Raw genomic sequence first — 18852 nt, 5'->3', positions numbered from 1 at the left:
TGCCTGGCTTTCTGGAAGGCTCTCACACCTAGCTCTGGCTCAGCTTCAAGTCGGGATCGAGGGCCAGCCAAGCCCAAGTGCAGAGTCTCCAGCAACTCCATGTCCCCTGGGAATTCTGAGTCCCACTCATAGTTCTCATCCACAGATGTGTTCCTCCTGTGAAATGAGACAGATGTGTGGTGTGGGTGGAGGAATAGAGGGTAGCCAGAAAAGCCTGAACTGGTGACCCCAAGCTGAGGGTGGGCCATGGCTTTCCTCTGAAGATCCCTGGACCTCAGCAAAAGCTTCCAAAAGGAGACAAGCTCTCCTGGTCCCAAGGTGGGGATGGAGCAGGGAAGGCAGAGGATACAGGAGAGGGGTGGGGAGAATCTGTACAAAGCAGGGCAGGGCTGGGCTGGGCTGGGCTGGGCAGGTCAGGGCAGGGCAGGGCTGGGCAGGGACTGCCCTCACCTCTTGCTGACTGTCACCACATGCTCCCTCCGGGGCCACCTCTCAGGGCCACTGGCCCAGCTGCTGGTGTCTCCTGGAGCAGGGCTGAGGTAGCTGCCTCCTGCAGAGGGGGCTGTGGAGGGGGGCCTGAGGAAGGAGGCGCTGCCCCGCCCACTGCTCTGGCTTGTGAGGCTGCCCCGAGGGGCAGCAGGGAGAAGGCTTGGCAGCAGCCGTTCCCTCATTGTCCAGTCAACCAGTGCTGTGTACGGGGGCTCTGGTGCGGCCCCAACCCCGACCATGACCCCAGGAAGTGCTGCCCTGGGGGACTCAGAGCTGCAGTCCAGGGGCTGGAGGTTAGATGAGGTGGGGCAGGGCCGGGTATCCATGTAATCTGGGGGTGGAGCAGGCCCGGGTTCCTCCACAGGGAGCCAGTCCCCATCTACATTCATCTCCCTGAAGAAGGGCAGGCTCAGGTACTGGAGCAGGGGTCCTGGACCTGGCAGAGGACTGGGTGGGGCCGGTCGAGGGGGCCCCACAGGGCTGATGTCTGCAATGCAGAGGGGCTGGGGCATCCCACTGGGGCTGCTGCTGCTGCAATCATAGGACCTGGCCTGACGCCGAGCTGGGGTCCGAGGCTCGGACTGCTCAGGGCCTGACTTTTCTCGGGAGGTCCCCACCTGGGGTCCCATCACAAAGCGCCCATCTGGTCCCCGGCAAATGGGCTCCAGGGGTAAGGGCCCCCGGCTAGGTGGAGGATCCGGAGGGGGGCTGGGGGGTCCAGCGGGGTCCCCCCAGAGCAGACTCTGGCGCAGGCTGGGGACTGGGGAACCCTGGAGCTTCAGCTTCGCCACGCTGTCAGGACTGCCCGAGCCCGGAGCAGAGCTGGGGAAGGACAGGAGATCAGGGTCTGTGGTAGGGGGCCAGTCCCCCTCCCAGGAGCCAGCGTCAGGCCTTGAGAGGTTTGATGCAGAACAGAGCAGAGCTAGGGAGAGCAAGGGAGAGAAGGACCCACATGGTGGAGGGGTGGAGGGAAGGCACAGGCGACACGGGGCCGGCCCCCAGGCTTGGGCCTCTGCACTTCCATCCTCACCTCCCTCTCACTTCTGTTCCACCCCTCCTAACCCTCCCCAAGGTGCAGAAAAGGAAGGTGCTCACAGACTGCAGAAGGAAGCCAAGGAAGCGGGGGCACTTACTGGGGAGCCGACTTTCCGGCGGGAGAGAAGATAAGAGGTGGATCTGTAAGGGTAAGAGGACAAGAGGTGCCATAGGAAAAACCAAGCCCCACCAGGGCCCAGGGCGCAGACCTCACTCCGCGCCAGACGCCAGCCCCATCTGCCTGGGGAAAGTGGAACAAGTGGAAGCAGGGGGAACACACCTGGCCCTTGCAGGGGGTTGGAGTTTCTCCAAGTAGGAGGTGCTTAGAGAGGGCGGGGCCCCAAGTGACCTACCTTGACGGAGGCGTTTGCGGCGGCGACGGGCAGCTCGGCGCCGGTTCATGAGGCAGGCGGCCAAGATGCTCACGAGCACAGCCACGCCCAGGAAGCAGACCCCGCCCACCACGCCGGCCAGCACTGGCTGGGGCAGGAGGCCTGGCAGCTGTGTGCGCGAGGGGTAAACCTCCAGGCCTGGGCAACGGGACACGAGGGAGGGTCGGTGTCTATCACACAGGCGGCTCCGAGCCCCCCAATCCCCAGGGCTCTGCCCTCCTGCCGGGTTCTTACCAGAAGTGGAGACGTTGGCTGTGTTGCTGGGATCACTGACATAGCTACCAGAGAAGGCCACGAGGCGGAATTCGTAGAGAACGTCCTGGGGATGGGGGTCCAAGAAGGGGGTCAAAGCTCAGCACTGCCCACCCCAAGCCAAAGGAAAGACTTTGCAGTTGGAAGGTACGGGTGAAGTAGAAAGCCAAGAGGAGGTAAGGATGGTCAAATCAGGGTGAGCCCAGGTTTGGGGAGTGCAGCAGGGGGCTGGGGGGCCATTGGCAGGACCCGCCCCCTCCGTGCCCACCCACCACACCTACCTTGATAAGTCCTGGCACCAACAGCTGCATTTCTGTGCCTGCCACGGCCCGATCCAACACCTCCCAGCCCTGGGAGCCCTGCCGGCCCTCCAGGATGTAGCCATCCAGCCTCTTAGGGACCAGTTCCGGGGGATCCCAGTGCAGGAGTACCCCCCGGGGCGTCCTCACTGCCACCAGACCTCGTGGAGGGGACAGGGGAGGCGACATCTCTGTCGGGGGAGGACTGGGGGCAGCTGGTGTGGTAGGAAGCCCTGAAGGGGACACAGAGGCATGTAAAGATTGCATTCCCAGTGCCCCTCGCCTGCTCCTCCACATCCCCTGGAAATGGAAGTGTTCCCCATGGACTGCCGCTCACCAGGCTCCTCTGTCCATGGAATTCTCTAGGCAAGAATACTGGAGTGGGTTGCCATTGCCTTCTCCAGGGTATCCTCCCAACCCAGGGATCGAACCCCAGTCTTTCACACTGCAGGCGGATTCTTGACCATCTGAGCCACCAGGGAAGTCCTTCCACAAGCCCTGGGGCCCAACTATTCTCCCAGAGCCCCTAAAGTCAAGCCTCGATCATCTTCCACAAACCCTTCTGGCCACTCCCATCCAGACCGCCCATATCTGGACTTTCCCTGCAGCCCTTCCCCATCCTTGTCTGCTGCTCTGGGTAAGAGATCGCTCACCTTCAGGGGCAGACAAGACAATCTCGCTGAAGGGCCCGCTCCCCAGCTTGTTCTGAGCGAGGACACTGAACTGGTACTGGGTGTGGGGCTGCAGGCCTGGCACTAGGAGGAAAGCAGTGCCCACGGGCACTGCCAGGGACACCCAGTCATGGTGGGCTCGATCAGGACGCTTTGCCCTGGAGGACAGCAGGAAATGGGGGGCATTTCATGAACTAGGAAGAGGAGGAACATTGAAGTCCAGAGAGCTCACCTCTCCTGTCCCCTCAACCACCCCAGGTCTCCGGACTTGGGCCTTGAACCCCTGAGATTCTCTGAAAATCGGACAGCAGAGTCAGGGCAGGGCTGGCAGAGAGGTAGGAGAGAGGGCAGAGAGCCAGAGGGACTCAGGGAGAGGGGGAAGAGGGATGGCAGGGGCAGGTCACTCACAAGGGGGTATACCAGACACTGAATCTCTGCAGATAGCCACCATCAAAGCCCGGCTCCCAGGAGACATTGGCACCCTTGGGCAAAGGTACCACGGACACATTGGTGACAACGTGGGGGCTGGTGCCTGGGTGGGGGCAATGGAGGGATGATGGTCAGGGTCCTGAGGGAGGGCGAAGAGTTCAGGGGATCCAAGCCTTCCGCTCACCACCCATCATCCCAGGGGCTTCCCACCTAAGATCCCCATCTGGGGCCCCCCAAACAATTCTTTCCCCTGTGTCCTCCCCACATGGCTGCCTCAAGCCTGCTCTGCAGCCACTAACCCAGCACGTAGACATTCGTGGAGGCGGCCACTCGGGCCACAGCATTGCTGGCCGTGCACTCCCAGCGTCCATGGGCCTCCTTGGTCAATGGTCGCAGGATGAGGCTACTGTTGCTGTCCACCTGGGCCTGGCCCTGCGGCCCCCGGCCCACCTACAGAACCACTGGTCAGCCCTGAGGACACACGCAGCCACCCCTCACCAAGGGCGCCACTCAGCTCTCGGGGCAGCTCCAGTTTCCTCCCCGTCTCCCCTCTCCCCCCAAACATCCAGGGGCACAGAGAGGCAGGGGTGCGGCGAGTGTGAAAACAGGTGTGAATGCAGGTGGAGTGGGGGCAGGAGCCTTACCTTGGCCCAAGAGATAGTAGGTGAAGGGTCTCCCCGGGCAGAGCAGGGGATAAGGAGTTCTCGCCCTACTTCTTGGAAATATTCTTCTTTGGGACGTTCTAGAAAAGCTGGGGGAGCCTGCAACCCAGATCTGGCATTGGGTGGGGCTCTCTCACACTGCCGTCTAAGGGCCATTCCTCCCCTTCTCTGGGGCCCCCGTCTGTCTCCATCTCTCAGGGTCTCTCTAGCTCATCTGTCCCCAGCCAGGGGGCTGGAGGGACATTGTGGGAGAGACCAGGGCTGATGGGCAGAGGCCTCTCTGAAGATGTACAAACCTCTAGAGAATACCCTTCACCCTCCCCTTTGCTTCCTACTCTCTTCACTCCAGAGAGGGAGGCAGCCTGTTAAAGGGATGGGGCGGGCAGGGGACCTTCCTCCGCTGTGGCATCTGATGGCTGCTGCCACTATGGCAAACAGACGTGGAAGCCCCGTTCCCCATGTGTCTGTCCCACCCGCCTCCGCCAGCCTGGTGTTAGTACCAGCCTTGCATCTTCAGCCCCCTGACCTGCTGCCACTACCCCTGCCCCCAAACCCCACCCCAAGCCGCACCTTGAGCAGAACACGGGTGACTGGGGAGGGCCCTGCAGTGCCCAGACTGTTGTAGGGGGTGCAGGAGTATTCTCCCAGCGCATCCTCGTTCCCCAGGGCAATGATCAGGGAGCCTTCTGGGCCCTGGGACCAGCCGGGGAACTGGAAGCAAGAGGAGGTGACAGCCAGAAAGAGACACTCAGCAGAGGCCAGACCAGAGATGGAGAGAAGCAGTGCACGGGAGAGACCCACGTCTACACAGAGGCTGCCAAAACCTACCCCTAGCCTGGCCTCTCTCTGAATTCCGCCCTTCCACTCTCTTTCCTACAGAGGGGCCACTACCAGTGAGTGTGAAGGCAGCCTATGTGATAGCACTGGGGCTGTGATCAGTGGAGTTTGTCAGAGGAATGGCGTCTGACAAACTCCAGGGGAGCCACTCCCAGGGAGTCTGGTGACTGGCACCACGTGGGGTTGAGCCGTGTGAGGTTCTCTGCCTGCTGTCTTCCTAGCCCTCCACGATTACATTCCCTATCTTACACCCCACATCAGCTCTTCTTCCTGGCTTCCCTAGTTCTGTACTAACTAAAGGCTAACATCTGACTCCTTACTCTTGTCTCACACCCCACATCTGTCCTCCTGGGAAGGCCTTTTGTTCCATCCATCTTCACGTCTTCCTCTCTAACTCAGGCCTCGTAACCTCTCACCCACACTCTCATTTCAGCAGCCTCTGCACCACAAATGTCCACTCTCTTCCCCTTCATTTCTCTGACAAACTCAACTGCTCACAGCCCTGACGCTATCATATAAGCTTCCCTGGTGGCTCAGCGGTAAAAAATCTGCCTCAGTGCAGGAGATGCGGGTTTGATCCCTGGGTGGGGAAGATCCCCTGGAGGAGAGCATGGCAACCCACTCCAGAATTCTTGCCTGGAGAATTCCATGGACAGAGGAGCCTGGCGGGCTTCAGTCTATAGAGTTGGACATGATTGAAGCAACTGAGCACGCTCACATGGACACACTGATGCTATCACACCATTGCTCACGCAATTTCACTGGTTCCAAATGCCTTTTGACTTTTTTTTTAACCTTTGAAAAAATGTATTGAGTACTACTACAGTTGCAGAAGCCCTGAGGTGACTAGGATTAAAAGATGCAATAGTAACCCACAAGGAATTTATTGTCTTTGCAGACAAACAAAAAAATCTCAATCACCTTGGAATGAGGTGATATTAACTGGGCATCCGTATTCTTCCCTTTGGCCCCAACCTGTCTTCCCAGATTCTCTGCATCAGTCATGTCCCCACAGGAATTGTAGCTCCCACCCAGCTGGATGACTCATTATGCCATAAACGCACGATACTGTTTCCTGCCTTTGGGCCCTGGTTTCTGCATGGAATGTCTCTCTGCCCTTCAAGGCCGTCATTAGTATCCCAGAAGTCATTGCTGATCTGTCCTCAACCAGCCCTAAGAGGAAGGTGCTCGCTGTCTCCTGCCTCGCTAGCCTTCCAGCAGAGTGTCTGAGGCTGTGCTACCCCCTCGAGGCACAGATGTCTCTTTGCTCCTGTTCCCTACCAGACACCCTGCACAGCACCCGATACAACTGATGTCATTACTGCCTTCCCATTTGTCCCACCCTCCCCTTCTTCCCCTATGTCTCAAGTCCATGACTACATCTCTATTCTTGCCCTGCAAACAGGTTCATCTGTCCCATTTCTCTAGATTCCATATATATGTATGAATATACAATATTCGTTTTTCTCTCAAACAGATGGCTAGAAGGAACCTGCGATAAAGCACGGGGAACTCAGCTCGCTGCTCTATAATGACCTAGAAGGGTAGGATGGTGGGGGGAGAATGGGGTGCAAGGGAAGCTCCACTGTGAGGGGATATATGTATACATAGAGCTGATTCAATTTGTTGTACGGCAGAAACTAACACATTACAATGTGATTATACTCCAATTTTAAAAAAAGGTGTATGTTCTCCAGTCACTGAATTGATCAAAGTCCACCCCAGCCATCCTGACTAGAATAACACCAAGCTAAGCACTCTCTCCCCTGCCCCAGGGCTGTACCTTGTCCAGCTGCAGGGCCTGCCCGTCCTTGGTCCAGCTGACAAAGAGCAGTGGGGGGTTGGCACGAACAGGGCATCGGATCACCCCCCGCATGCCCACAGGCAAGGGCGTCTCAGGAGGCATGGCAGTCACCTGCGCTGGGTCTGGGGGAAGCAGTGGCAAGTTGTAGGGGAGGAGCTGAGCCTGGCCCAAGGAAGTGAAGCCGTCTGTCGAGGGAGCTGGGGTGGGGCTTACAGAGCACAGTGAGGTAGGCAGAGGCCGAGGGCGGGCGCGGGAGGCCGTTGCTGGGCACACAGGTGTAGCGGCCGGCATCATCAGGCTGGGCGGCCTGCAGCCGCAAGCTGCCGTCCACCAGGATCCGCACTCGGGGCTGCAGGCGGCTGCAGTACGGCACCAGGGCAGAGGGGTCCAGGCCTTGCTCAGCCAAGGGGCTCCTCAGATTGCCTACCAGTTCCCCACCCCCACCCCACGCCACCTCACCACACCCCACCTCACCGCACCCCACCTAACCGCACCCGGAGCCCCACCTAATGTGGAAGACATTGGTGCTGTCCTGGAACCAGCTGTAGGTGAGGTTAGCAGGATATGCCTCAGCCCGGCAGGCCAGAGAAACATCCTGGGAGGCATTGACTGTGCTGTTCTTGGGGGGCACAACGATGACTGGGGGTCCTGGGAAGGGGGAAGCACAGGGGAAGGCGGGGCCTCAGCCCAGTTTCCCAGGAACTCTGAGGTCACTGCTGCCTTTCTCCCCAGTCTGCCCTCTAGAATACAGGGCTGGTTGCTACAGGGCCTCAGGAATGGAAACAGGCCCTAACCCTTTTATTGAACACAAGTTCCTCCTCTGCTCCAGCTAGCTCGCTTTCCTACCAGGGACAGCCACATTCACCCAGTTTAATCCTCTGCTCACCCTACACCATCACCTTTTCTATCCCTCATCTATCTACACCATCTGTATCACCTCTGTGTCTCCTCTCCTAATCCAGGTACCAATACCTTAACCCAGAAGGCTGCAACAATCCCTGACTCCATTCATGCAAAAATGTCTCCACCCATCCACTTTGGCCACAGAACACTTCTGCTCAAGAATCCACAGCAGCTCCTGGCTCCCAGCACATTAAGCTCAAACTTCTTGACCCAAACTTCTTGTGACCCCACCTGGCCAACCATCTTTTCATACATCAAGCCTTCCATACTCTTTCAGGTCAGTATGAGAGCTCACTGGGCCCTTGCCAGGCAGCCTTGAATGCTCTTCCCCAAGAGCCTGACTAGGCCGCAGAGACCCTGCCAAACCATCTCTTAACCCCAGTGCTGTCTCCCTTCTCCAGGCTCCAGCTGCATGAGTGGTCAGTAATAAGAGGTGGCGATACAAGCTGGAGTGCGGAACACCTCCAGGCGCACCAGGTGTGACTGACCTGACCTGCACCGTCTCACTTAATCCTCTTAAGAGAGCCTTTTGTACTAGAAATTATTGTCTCCACTTCATAGATGAAGACATGAAGGCTCAGAGGCAGACAGATTGCAAGGCGACTTGCCCCAGATCAGTGGGAAGGCAAATTCACATCAAGGCTTCCCGACGACAGACTTCACCCTGCACCACTGCTCAGCGCTGCCTCCCCTACAGCACCCAGGAGAGCAGGGCTTCACCTCTGCATCTTATTCTGCAGGTCAACAGGGGGCTCTATGAAGGCAGAGTCTACTTTTCAGCTTTCCTTCTGAAGGGAAGGGCTTGACCACAAATTACTGTGCTCGGCTGAACCTAAGTCTTTTAACAATCATGAGAGGCAGACAGGAACTTCTTTGTATAGATGAGGAAGCTAGGGGTCAAGGGGGTTCCATGGCTCATAGTCTGACACCACCACCCCATGCCCTTCCCACTGTACCACACTGCTAGGCACTAAATATCTCCATTCACTGATCCTTTTACAGGCAAGATGCTGGTTTTAGAGGCATTGGGAGCTCCCTCCCTCTCCAGGGGCCCCTGCCTCAGGCCCAAGTCTGGCCCCCAAGCTGTGTGCACCCCCAGCCACAGATCAGTCCTCTCATGCGTTATGTCCAGCTTCCCGGCCCTCCCCCGAGACAGCACCTAGCACCAGCAGCTGGGTGGCGTGGGTGGCACTGCCCTCAGTGCTGGAGGCTTGGCAGGTGTAGACCCCGGCGCTGCTTCGCTCCACCCTCCGGATCCGCAGCGTTCCGTTCAGCACCTACAGTAGGAGTCAGCAAGCGGGGACCCAGGCATCTCCTCGCCCACAGCGGGCCTCAGACCCCCCTGCACTTCCGAGGCCAGCCAGCAGAGGGAGGCAGCAGGCCAGGCTCGGAGAAGCCGGGGCCAAGCCCCTGCTCTGGCGGGTCTCCCAGCCTGGCCTCACCCTCTCTGTCCTGCAGCCTGTTCCCACACTGTCGAGCCGCAGGACTCACCTGCACTTGACTCTGGCCCTGGCCGAGGTCCTGTCCTCGGAGCTTCCAAGTCACCCAAGGTTGGGGGTTGCCTTGGGCCACACACCGCAGGGTGACCGGCTCCTGTTCCCACACTTCGAGCACTTGGGGAGGCGTCTCCAGGAACTGGGGGGGCGCTGTGAGGAGAGAGGCATCAGGGGGTGCCAGAGGGGCCACCAGCCCAAAGAGTTGCATCCCAGGACCAGAGAGGCAGATCAGGGCTGCAGCCCTCAGCTCATCAGCCTGACCACCTTCAAGGGAATCCCCAGCCCTGGGCCACCCTGTCTGCGGCACCCAGGGCCCAGTGACGATGCACCGGCCCATCCCCGCATCAGCCTGCAGAGCTGGCAAGGGAGCGGAGCACAGGATGGGCGTTCAGAGCTGGGAAGAGACCTAGGTGCCCTCTAGAGTCAGGAGGCTTGGGTTCTAGGCTTTGCCACTAATCAGTGGCACAACCCAGTTTCCTCATCTATGACATGGGAATACTTGTGACCTCCTTCCTTCTTAGGGTTGAGATAGAATTCATGAAGTACTGTTAAAAGGGGTTTTGATAAAAACAAAGTATTGTATATATGTGAGCAATGTTTCACTCAGGGTTCAATAACCCCTTATCCGCTATCCATTATGCTATCCTGGTCAGGGAAGCAGGAGCAGGGAAGAGAGAGGAAGTTCCCAACACAGAGCCAAGAAGGCTGATTGGTTTTAGGTGTGAAGAATGGAAAGGACAGGAGTGGAGGTGGGCGGGGTGAGATGTAAACAAGGGGCGTCAGCAGAGTGGGGCTTCGGGACTGTCCTTCCGCCCTCCCCACTTCCACACGCCCCCCTTCTTCACCACGGCCCCCAGCTTCCTACAGTTGACGGTGAGATGCACCCAGGAGCCGTTAGCAGAGTCTTCCTCAGGGATGTGCTGGTCTAGGAAGAGCACACGGCACTCGTACCAGCCCTGGTCTTCAACCCGGAGCCCTTCGATCTGCAGAGATGCCCCCTTCTGAAGCCGGACACGCCCTGGGGAAACAGCCCTGGATCAAGGGTGCTGAAGGGACTGCATGGGAGCCCCAAGCCCCTGATCACACTGGTCATTCTCAGACGTGAAGAACAGGCTCAGTGTTTCCCAGTCACCCTGCTAGAGTGGGGTCCAGAGAGGCACAGATGGGGTTGGGGTCACTGAGGGCAGATCTCTCCCTTCAGCCCCTCGGGTCATTCCTGCCTTTCAGCAGCTGGGACCCAGCTTAGACAAAGAGAAACCAGAGTGGCAGCAGGAGGACTAGGCACGGCGCTGAATGACAGCCAGCTTCCAGGACTGTAGGGAAAGGGGCTTAGAGAACCAGCTCCTCTGGATTCGTACAGAACCTACCCATCCTTGAACTCTTTTTGTAAGGGAGTTTTGGGGAGTACTCCTGCCAGAGGACTCTGTCCCCAGAAACCACAGCAGTGTTTGGGGCCCGAGCAGGGATCCAGACCTCGCCTACCAAAGCCCCTAATCCGCCAGGGTTATTATCAGTGGCCTAAGCGCCTTAGGGTGGCCAGAGTCCAGCCCAGCCAGGCAGCAAGGTCAGCAGCCTCCTCACCCCATCCCCTCACGCTCCAGGGCATCCAGGCTGTGGCTGACAGACTTCACAGAGCTCCACAATGCACCCACCCCCGGGGCAAGTAGACAGCACCTCCCACCCTCAGCATCCTCTCCTGGCAGAATCCTGCACCACAGACAGCTTCATGGGTCCCTGGCTGTGCGACCCACTGAGCAAGGCACACACTGCAGCCAGAGAGACCTAGTGTCCAGCTCTGCTATATACCCTCTTGGCTACACCACTTAAACCTCTCTCTCAACATCTGCTTCTTCATCTATAAAATGAGAGAGAGAAAAAAAATCCAAGTGGGGTAGATGGAAGGCAGGCAACACAAGGCTTAAAAAAAATGGTTGAACAAATGAATGAGCTTAAGATTTGAAATAGGCAGACTGCACTCAACCTCGGCTCCATCCTTCACCTGATGACACGCCGTCTACCCCTTCTCCCCTGTGTCAGTCAATAGCGCCATCACACGTATCCAGAAACCTGGTGTCATCTCCTTTACTCTCACATCAGCTGTTCAGTAAACCTTTGGTGATCTCTCTTTTACTCTCACATTAGTTTGTTCAGTAAACCTTTCAGATTCTAAATCCTGTTTCCCTCTCTATCACCTTCACTTTAGTTTAGTCGCATATGCAGAGTACATCATGAGAAACGCTGGGCTGGATGAAGCACAAGCTGGAATCAAGATTGCCGGGAGAAATATCAATAACCTCAGATATGCAGATGACACCACCCTTATGGCGGAAAGTGAAGAGGAACTAAAGAGCCTCCTGATGAAAGTGAAAGAGGAGAGTGAAAAAGTTGGCTTAAAGCTCAACATTCAGAAAACTAAGATCATGGCATCCAATCCCATCACTTCATGGCAAATAGATGGGAAAACAGTGGAAACAGTGGCTGACTTTATTTTGGGGGGCTCCAAAATCACTGCAGATGGTGATTGCAGCCATGAAATTAAGACACTTACTCCTTGGAAGGAAAGTTACGACCAACCTAGACAGCATATTAAAAAGCAGAGACATCACTTTGCCAACAAAGATCCGTCTAGTCAAAGCTATGATTTTTCCAGTAGTCATGTATGGATGTGAGAGTTGGACTATAAAGAAAGCTGAGCACAGAAGAATTGATGCTTTTGAACTGTGATGTTGGAGAAGACTCTTGAGAGTCCCTTGGACTGCAAGGAGATCCAACCAGTCCATCCTAAAGGAGATCAGTCCTGGGTGTTCATTGGAGGGACTGATGCTGAAGCTGAAACTCCAATATTTTGGCCACCTGATGCCAAAAGCTGACTCATTTGAAAAGACCCTGATGTTGGAAAGACTGAAGGCAGGAGGAGAATGGGACGCAGAGAATGAGATGGTTGGATGGCATCACCGACTCAATGGACATGAGTTTGGGTAAACTCCGGGAGTTGGTGATGGACAGGGAGACCTGGCGTGCTGCAGTTCATGGGGTCACAAAGAGTCGGACATGACTGAGCGAATGAACTGAACTGAACTGATTGCATCTCTCACCTGGGTTATGCCAACAACCCACAAAGAGGTCCCACTGCCTCCATGCTCATCAGCTGCCCACCCCACCTTGACTTTTGATAGGGACAAATGACATTTTCTAAATATTCTGGGTTATGCAAAACAGATGAAACCAGACTATGCCTTTACTTAGCCCTTCCTAGTACCAGACAATCTGAAGCCGTTGGCGCACTCACCCCCGCCAGTCTGCTTCCTGTCTACCTCTAGGGTCATCTTTCTAAAATAGAGTCAACCTGTGGGGGCCCTGATGCCACCAGGGAACAAGTGAAGTATCAGGCTAAGGCTGGCTCTGGGATCTTAGGCAAGGATCCTTTTTCTTCTAAGAACAAGGTGCGGGGGGTGGGGATTTTCCAGAAAGGGTGGAGCTGCTTAAAGGGCTGGGGGCTTAAATCCCCACCTAGATAAGCCTGGATCTCTCAGGTAAACATTGAACATGACCCCACCCTTTCTCCCACCAGTGGGATTCCTCGGTAACCCTAAACTGCCAGGCCATGGAACCCCACAGACCCCAATGCGCCCTCTTCTAAGTCCCATGTGATGGTAACTTTTCGTTACAGTGATCTTCAAGTGCTACAAAGAAGGAAGAAGACGGAAGGGAAATCGAGTTTGGGATATGGGCCACGTAATATCAGGCAATGTCACCATACTTAATCCTCTCAAGAATTCCATTAAAGGAACTGATGTTAAGCTTCTTTCCAAAATCACGTGTCTATTCAGCAATACAGGCAGGCCTGCTTTCTCATGATGCAGTTCACTGTCCACTGACTGGTGTGAGGACCCAGTGATGCTCAGGGCACTCATCCCTGAGTTTAGCCAGTATATTCTCACTCGGGGTGTGTTGGTAGCCAGGGGGTAACAGCTCCAAATGTCTGTTGATCAGAATATCCAATAAAGCACACCGTATGTCCTAACTTCTCTGTGAGGTATGGATGGCTAGCCTGGAAGTGTTACAGAAGAACAGGAAGTTGGCCAGGAACTTCCTGTGCCCTCCCGAGTCCTGGGTCCCCCTTCTGGAGGCCCACTCTCTACGTACAGAGCCAAAGCGAGTGTCTTCAGACCTCTTGACATGCAGGGGTGTGTAGAGGAAGGAAGAGACACAGTCCCCACTCTTGCAAAGCTCTCCAAAAGCAGGGAAACCACACTCATGTACAAGTGCAAGTTCATGTACACACAGAAGTCCAAGAAATAGGCCTAACTGTGCCCAGATACTCCAAGAAACTAAGAAGCGAGAGGCCTACAGGAGGTTTCCAGCAAGAGGTGACGCTGCAGAGAGTGAGAGTTAGTGTTAATCATTCAGTCCTGTCCGACTCTTCGCGACCCTATGGACTGCAGCCCGCCAGGCTCCTCTGTCCATGGGATTCTCCAGGTCAGAATACTGGAATGGGTAGCCATGCCCTTCTCCAGGGGATCTTCCGGACCCGGGGATCAAACCCAAGTCTCCTGCATTGCAGGCGGATTCTTTACCGTCTGAGCCACCAGGGAAGCCCAGGGGATGCAAGAATAAAAGGTGGTGAGGGGAGATGACTCAAGGAAGCGGGGCTCTTCTAAATGGAGGACGAGAAAACTGATTTCTTTTTTGGCTGCTCATCATGTGAGATCTTAGTTCCCTGACCAGAGATCTAACCTGTGCTCCCTGCATTGGAAGCATGGAGTCTCAACCACTGGGCCACTAGGGAAGTCCTTGAGATAACTGATTTTTATCAGACAACTCAGGACAGAGAGAAAACTCATGTCCCTTCTGCCACAGGGGGTATCTTGAAACTCTCAAGAAATATAGCATGAAAGTCAAAGACCAAAAGCTGGTCCCATGAATTGGAAGAGCTAATCTAAGATCCACCCCAGGGAAGCTGGTATAGAGCAAGTGGACTCTCTTTTCTCTTCACACCTAGGATTTCACACCATGCAGGCGCTGTTCGGGGTTCTTTACACACAGCAGCTGCTTTCATTCTAGGATTTAGTCCTGGTTTGTTTTACACTGCTTTTACTACTTTTGCACTAGTCCACAAATCCAGTCTCCTCTGCTAGATGGATTCTAAAGTCATCAAAGATAGGTAGCCTTCCCTCCCTGTGTAATCCCTGAAGGCTCCAAACAGTCTCTCTCGTGGTTCCTCCCACATTCTAGGCCATGGGCCTCACACACAGTCCCAGGCCATCTCCCCTTCGTTTGCCCAGAGGGTTTATGACAGGACAGCATTGTCCTTAGCAACCTCCACCTCCCGTTGCCTAGCAACCGCAGTTCAGAGTCCCCTGCACAAAGGCTGAGAGGCCCATTCCACACTGGGAGGCAGTAAAAGGGTTAATGGGTACAGGGTCCTCTCCCCAGGGCCCTAACTCCCCAAACTAGCTCTGCCTGACCAGAAGCTTCAGACCCAGGGGAGGGGTGGGCATGAAGGGCAGGGGTAGGAAGAAAGCCCCCGAGGTTACTGCTCACAGCCCGTGCAGCTCAAAGGAACACCACAGAGACAAAAAGAAAACCCACAGGTAGCAAAGTTGCTACCTTCCAGACAAGGGGGTGGAGGGAGGGCAGGAAGGAGAGTTGCACATCACCAGCCCCAACTCCCCGACTCCCACCCCCGCCCAGAGGCAGCCCAGGAAAAGCCTCCCTCTACCCTGCCCTCAGTGGGGCAACGTTCTACATCCACGAGCCTCAGCCCAGCTGCTCCCCAGCCGGCGGGCAGAGGCCGGGAGCGGGGGCTGGGCCCCGCCATTGTCTCTCCATTTGTCCTAAGTGGGGCCCCCGCTTTCATCAGTTCTCCCAAGCGGTTCTCCCCAGGCTTGTGCAGACACATACAATCCCACTAGGCTGTTTGCCAACAACTGCCCCCAGTTTGAAAATAAACCCTTCCCTCTGCACCACCTGCCTGAGCCTCCTCCCCTCTCTCTGCTCAGCCTGCCCCGCAGTGACAGATCAGCCAATCCTGTGGCTTCTCCCAGGATTCAAACTAAAGAGGGAAAAGGGAGGGGGTCCCCCTGCCCCCATCGACAGCCTCCCAGGTGGCCTTTCCTGGGCTTCCCCTATGAGGAGGCAGCCAGACTCTCAACAGCCACCCCAGCCCCAGCCCTGGGTTCTCCCACCCTCTGCCCTCAGAGACCTGCACTAAACCACTCAGATTAAGGCTCCCCAGAGATTAGGAGGAAGCTGAGCCTTTTCAGGGAGCAGCTGGGGCACAGGAAAAGGCCCCCAGGGAGGCCTATACACTATTTTAAGTCCATGTTGGAGCTAGCTGAAGCAGGAACCCAGCCCAGCCCCATCTGTTTGCTGATCTTTCGGGGAGCCTGGTTCCCTCCAGCCCTGCCGTGCATGAGCTCTGCTGTACTCAGAATCAGATAAATCAGAAACCCCCCAACCCTGCTGCCCCATCAGTCTACTCCCTAGAAGCCTAGAACCCCCCAAATCAGCATTTAAGAAAATAGGAGGGGAGGAGGGCAAGGGAGTGAGAAGATAGCAGAGCCAGGGGACAGGAGAGGGCCAAGTAGGGGGAGACCAGGGAGGATCAGGAGGAGTCTGGGAGGTTCGTGATGAGCTCTAGAAAGAGGGATTAGGGAATAAGGATGGACACTTGGAACAGGGCTGCAGGATCTCCTTTGGAACAGGCCAAGTGGAGTTCCAAACAGACCGTGCATGTGTGTGTGTGTGTGTGTGTGTGTGTGTGTGTAAATGAATGAATCCTTCAGTGAATGAACACTGCTTGGGAGCAGAGCCATGCTTGTTATGCAGAGTTCAGGCAGTGGAGCTGGAGATGAGGCTGGGGCAGGGACAGAGCTGTTAAGAAGAGGCCTTGTTCCCACTCTACCCAGCCCACCTTTGTTGGAGACATCTCCCAACCTCTCAGCTGAGGACAAGTCTTACCCACGTAATCAGGGTCGATGCGGGGAGAGTAGAGGCCAAACTGGATGAAGATGGGAAGCAGGAATCCAAAGCGCAGCCACTCGATGACATGCAGAGGGGGCCGGCCAGCCGGGGGCAGCAGGTCGCAGCCCAGCACCGCACTCTCCCCGGCCCGGCCCACCACCGACACCACCTCAGGCTTCCCTCGACCTGCAGGGCGGGCAGGCCGGTGGCATGAGGACCCAGCAGGGACCCAGAGCCAGGACTGGGAGGGGAGATACCCTATCTCGGTGGGTTCCCCAGGCCTTGGTGATGGGGTTGAAGGAATCTTTGATGTTGGCAGAACCAGAGCTGCTCCTCCCGTCCTCGGACCTACTCACAGAGAACCCCAGGGGTCCACCCCTACCCCAAAGCCAACAGGGAGTTCTGGAGCCCAGGGAGTCCAGCTCACCGTCAGCCCCCTGGCTGATGATCAGGCTGAGGATGGCCAGACTGAGGCACCAAACCATAGCCCAGCTGCCTGCTTGCCCGGCCCCTCCTCTCCACAGGGGCCCAGATGGAGGGGTCCGGGGACGTGCAGAGCCCAGCAAGCCCCTCAATCCTTCTGATCAGGTCACAGGGATCAGCGCTCACTCTTCTGGACAGTTAGGGCTTGGCTCACGTCACACCTGAGAAAGCCGTTCTCTGGAGCACCACCAGATCTAGATGCAAAATGCAAGGCAACATGCAAAGTGGGCCAATGTTGGTGAGCAAAGGTAGAGAAAGGGAAGAGGAGCGCAGATGAGTGGCGGAAGGGTGAGGGAGTGCTGGGGTGGGGAGACCAGACAGGTAAGGACATGTGGGAAGCAGAGGGCTGGAAAGATCTTAGGAAAAGCTGAGGAATTCTGGGGATATCCTCTTTACTCAAGCTCTTATAAATTTGCACCACGAAGGAACTGGGGTTCCTCTATACTTGGAAAAGGACTAGTCAGTTAAGTATGGGAGATACAGAGCCCCCATGGTCCAGCCTGCTCTCTGTCCTGTCCTTAGTCCTGATGCTAATAACAAGGTAGCAGAGAGCAAGGTAGAACCAGTATTATCACCTCCACCCCTCAGTGACATACAAGGACAGTGAGGATCTCAGAGAAACTTGCTCAGGTGTACACAGTCAGTCAAAGGCAAAGTTGGGATGAAAACCCCCAGAAAGTGCCCACACAGATCCTTGCCTCATTTCTGCAGCCTCTGTGAACCCCTTTCTCCACCCAACCTCCCAATACTGCTTTAGCCATGAATGCGTCAGACACTTGGGAGAGGAGCTCCCTTTCCATCTGCTGGTATGGAGGGGCCCAGGCAGCATTCTCCAGGTCTGGGCAGGTCCCGGGGTTTGTGGGCTGGCAGCTGGTGCCACTTTCTCTTCCTGATGCTGCCAAGACAGCCCTCTGTCTTGCCAGACACCATGATCCAAGTTCCTCCCATTTTTCTCTCCCTCCAGCATCCTCAGGGCCCAAGGTTTGCCACCGCTTCCCCAGCCCCAGAGGCATGGCCCATATGAAGCTTAAAAAGCCCAAGAGTCCCTAGGGTGTACAAAGTGAGCCCTGGGACCTGGAGGGGAGGAGGTCCTGATAGCCCCAGGGCCTAAGCATCTAGGGAAGTCACAGTGGGGTGGTGCTGCCTTGGACCTGGCAGACCCAAGTGGACTCTGCTCTATGGGCCTCCACCCCGTGCCTGGCCTCACAGGTCAAGACCGGCTATAAAACCTCCCCATGTCCCCCAGCCTGATCCCTGCCTCCACTGAGTGGCCCTGCACATCTTACTCCGGATAACTCACCAGCAAGCACCCCCCTGGCTTTCCACTGCCCCCAGTTCTCCCATATGTCACAGACATATCTTTTTCTAAATGCATAAGAACTCCCAGTTCCCTCCTGGCTCATTGTTCTGAAAACCCTAGTAAACCCAGGTTTGCCCAGAATTCCTCTGTTTTTCCTAAGAGCTTTCCAACTCTTCTGCCGCCACTATGTCTTCACCTGATCTCCCCACCCAGCGCTCTCTCATTCTCCCATCCCAGTTATCCCCACTTCTCACAACCTTCCCCACCCCCCACAATTCCCATTCTTCGCACCTGATCTCCAATTGCACCAGATCCTCGGTGCTTCAAGGAACTCCCGGGCTCCCCCAGAATCGCCACCCACTCACTTCTCCCATCCTCTCCTCCCTGGAATGCTCCTGCCTCAGCCCACAATACACTTCTGATACCCCGCCCTCAATTCTCTTCTCCCTTGCCGTCTCCGGACCCCTGGAACTCCTCCTTGTGTCTGGAACCCACCAAGAACGAACCCCCACCCCCACCCCACCTACACACACACACACACTCACACACACTACTTCCGAACTCCCCCAGTTCTCCGGAGTCCCCATCCACCCACCAAGAATTCTACTTCACTCCCCAGAACTCCCCTAGTTCTGCTCCCCCAAAGAATTCCACAATTCCCCCGCTTTCTCCTGTCCCCCATAACTCCCGCACTGTTCATCCCCTCGCTGGCACCCCATTCCATTGCCCCCAGAACACCCCCGCCCTCACCTGCTCCGCACCGCTCGGCCTCACTCTTCCAGCTACACAATAGGGGGCGGACCCGCCTCCCCGCCTCGGATGCCCCGAGCGCCT

General features: G+C 56.3%; 1 protein-coding gene and 1 long non-coding RNA gene across 3 annotated transcripts in view; one reads left to right on the top strand and one right to left on the bottom strand.

The window, feature by feature from the left end:
• The window catches only part of LOC133238689 (uncharacterized), a 15283-nt gene extending 6345 nt beyond the window's left edge, over positions 1-8938 (top strand). The window contains exons 2-3 of the long non-coding RNA XR_009733595.1: positions 1562-8050; positions 8175-8938. This is a non-coding gene — a long non-coding RNA (uncharacterized LOC133238689). The remainder of the gene's footprint in view (positions 1-1561; positions 8051-8174) is intronic.
• The window catches only part of IGSF9 (immunoglobulin superfamily member 9), a 19494-nt gene extending 642 nt beyond the window's left edge, over positions 1-18852 (bottom strand). The window contains exons 1-20 of one of the 2 annotated variants that reach the window (XM_061401966.1): positions 18769-18852; positions 16663-16912; positions 16233-16421; positions 10135-10287; positions 9265-9419; positions 8933-9050; positions 7377-7518; positions 7084-7229; positions 6850-6992; positions 4800-4940; positions 4212-4328; positions 3867-4017; positions 3547-3670; positions 3121-3296; positions 2450-2700; positions 2151-2235; positions 1878-2054; positions 1623-1665; positions 451-1311; positions 29-156 (exon numbers count right to left, since the gene is read on the bottom strand). In XM_061401966.1, coding sequence (XP_061257950.1) covers positions 29-156; positions 451-1311; positions 1623-1665; positions 1878-2054; positions 2151-2235; positions 2450-2700; positions 3121-3296; positions 3547-3670; positions 3867-4017; positions 4212-4328; positions 4800-4940; positions 6850-6992; positions 7084-7229; positions 7377-7518; positions 8933-9050; positions 9265-9419; positions 10135-10287; positions 16233-16421; positions 16663-16720 — 3358 coding nt within the window. In that variant the 5' untranslated portion in view covers positions 16721-16912; positions 18769-18852. Of the gene's footprint in view, positions 1-28; positions 157-450; positions 1312-1622; positions 1666-1877; positions 2055-2150; positions 2236-2449; positions 2701-3120; positions 3297-3546; positions 3671-3866; positions 4018-4211; positions 4329-4799; positions 4941-6849; positions 6993-7083; positions 7230-7376; positions 7519-8932; positions 9051-9264; positions 9420-10134; positions 10288-16232; positions 16422-16662; positions 16913-18309; positions 18732-18768 lie in introns of those variants that run through there. The other variant, XM_061401955.1, reaches the window with a different exon arrangement.

The sequence above is a fragment of the Bos javanicus genome, chromosome 3, assembly GCF_032452875.1.
Source record: "Bos javanicus breed banteng chromosome 3, ARS-OSU_banteng_1.0, whole genome shotgun sequence".
Lineage (NCBI taxonomy): Eukaryota > Metazoa > Chordata > Mammalia > Artiodactyla > Bovidae > Bos > Bos javanicus.
Note: the sequence above shows the minus strand (reverse complement) of the source record. Positions and strands in the feature narration are given on the sequence as shown.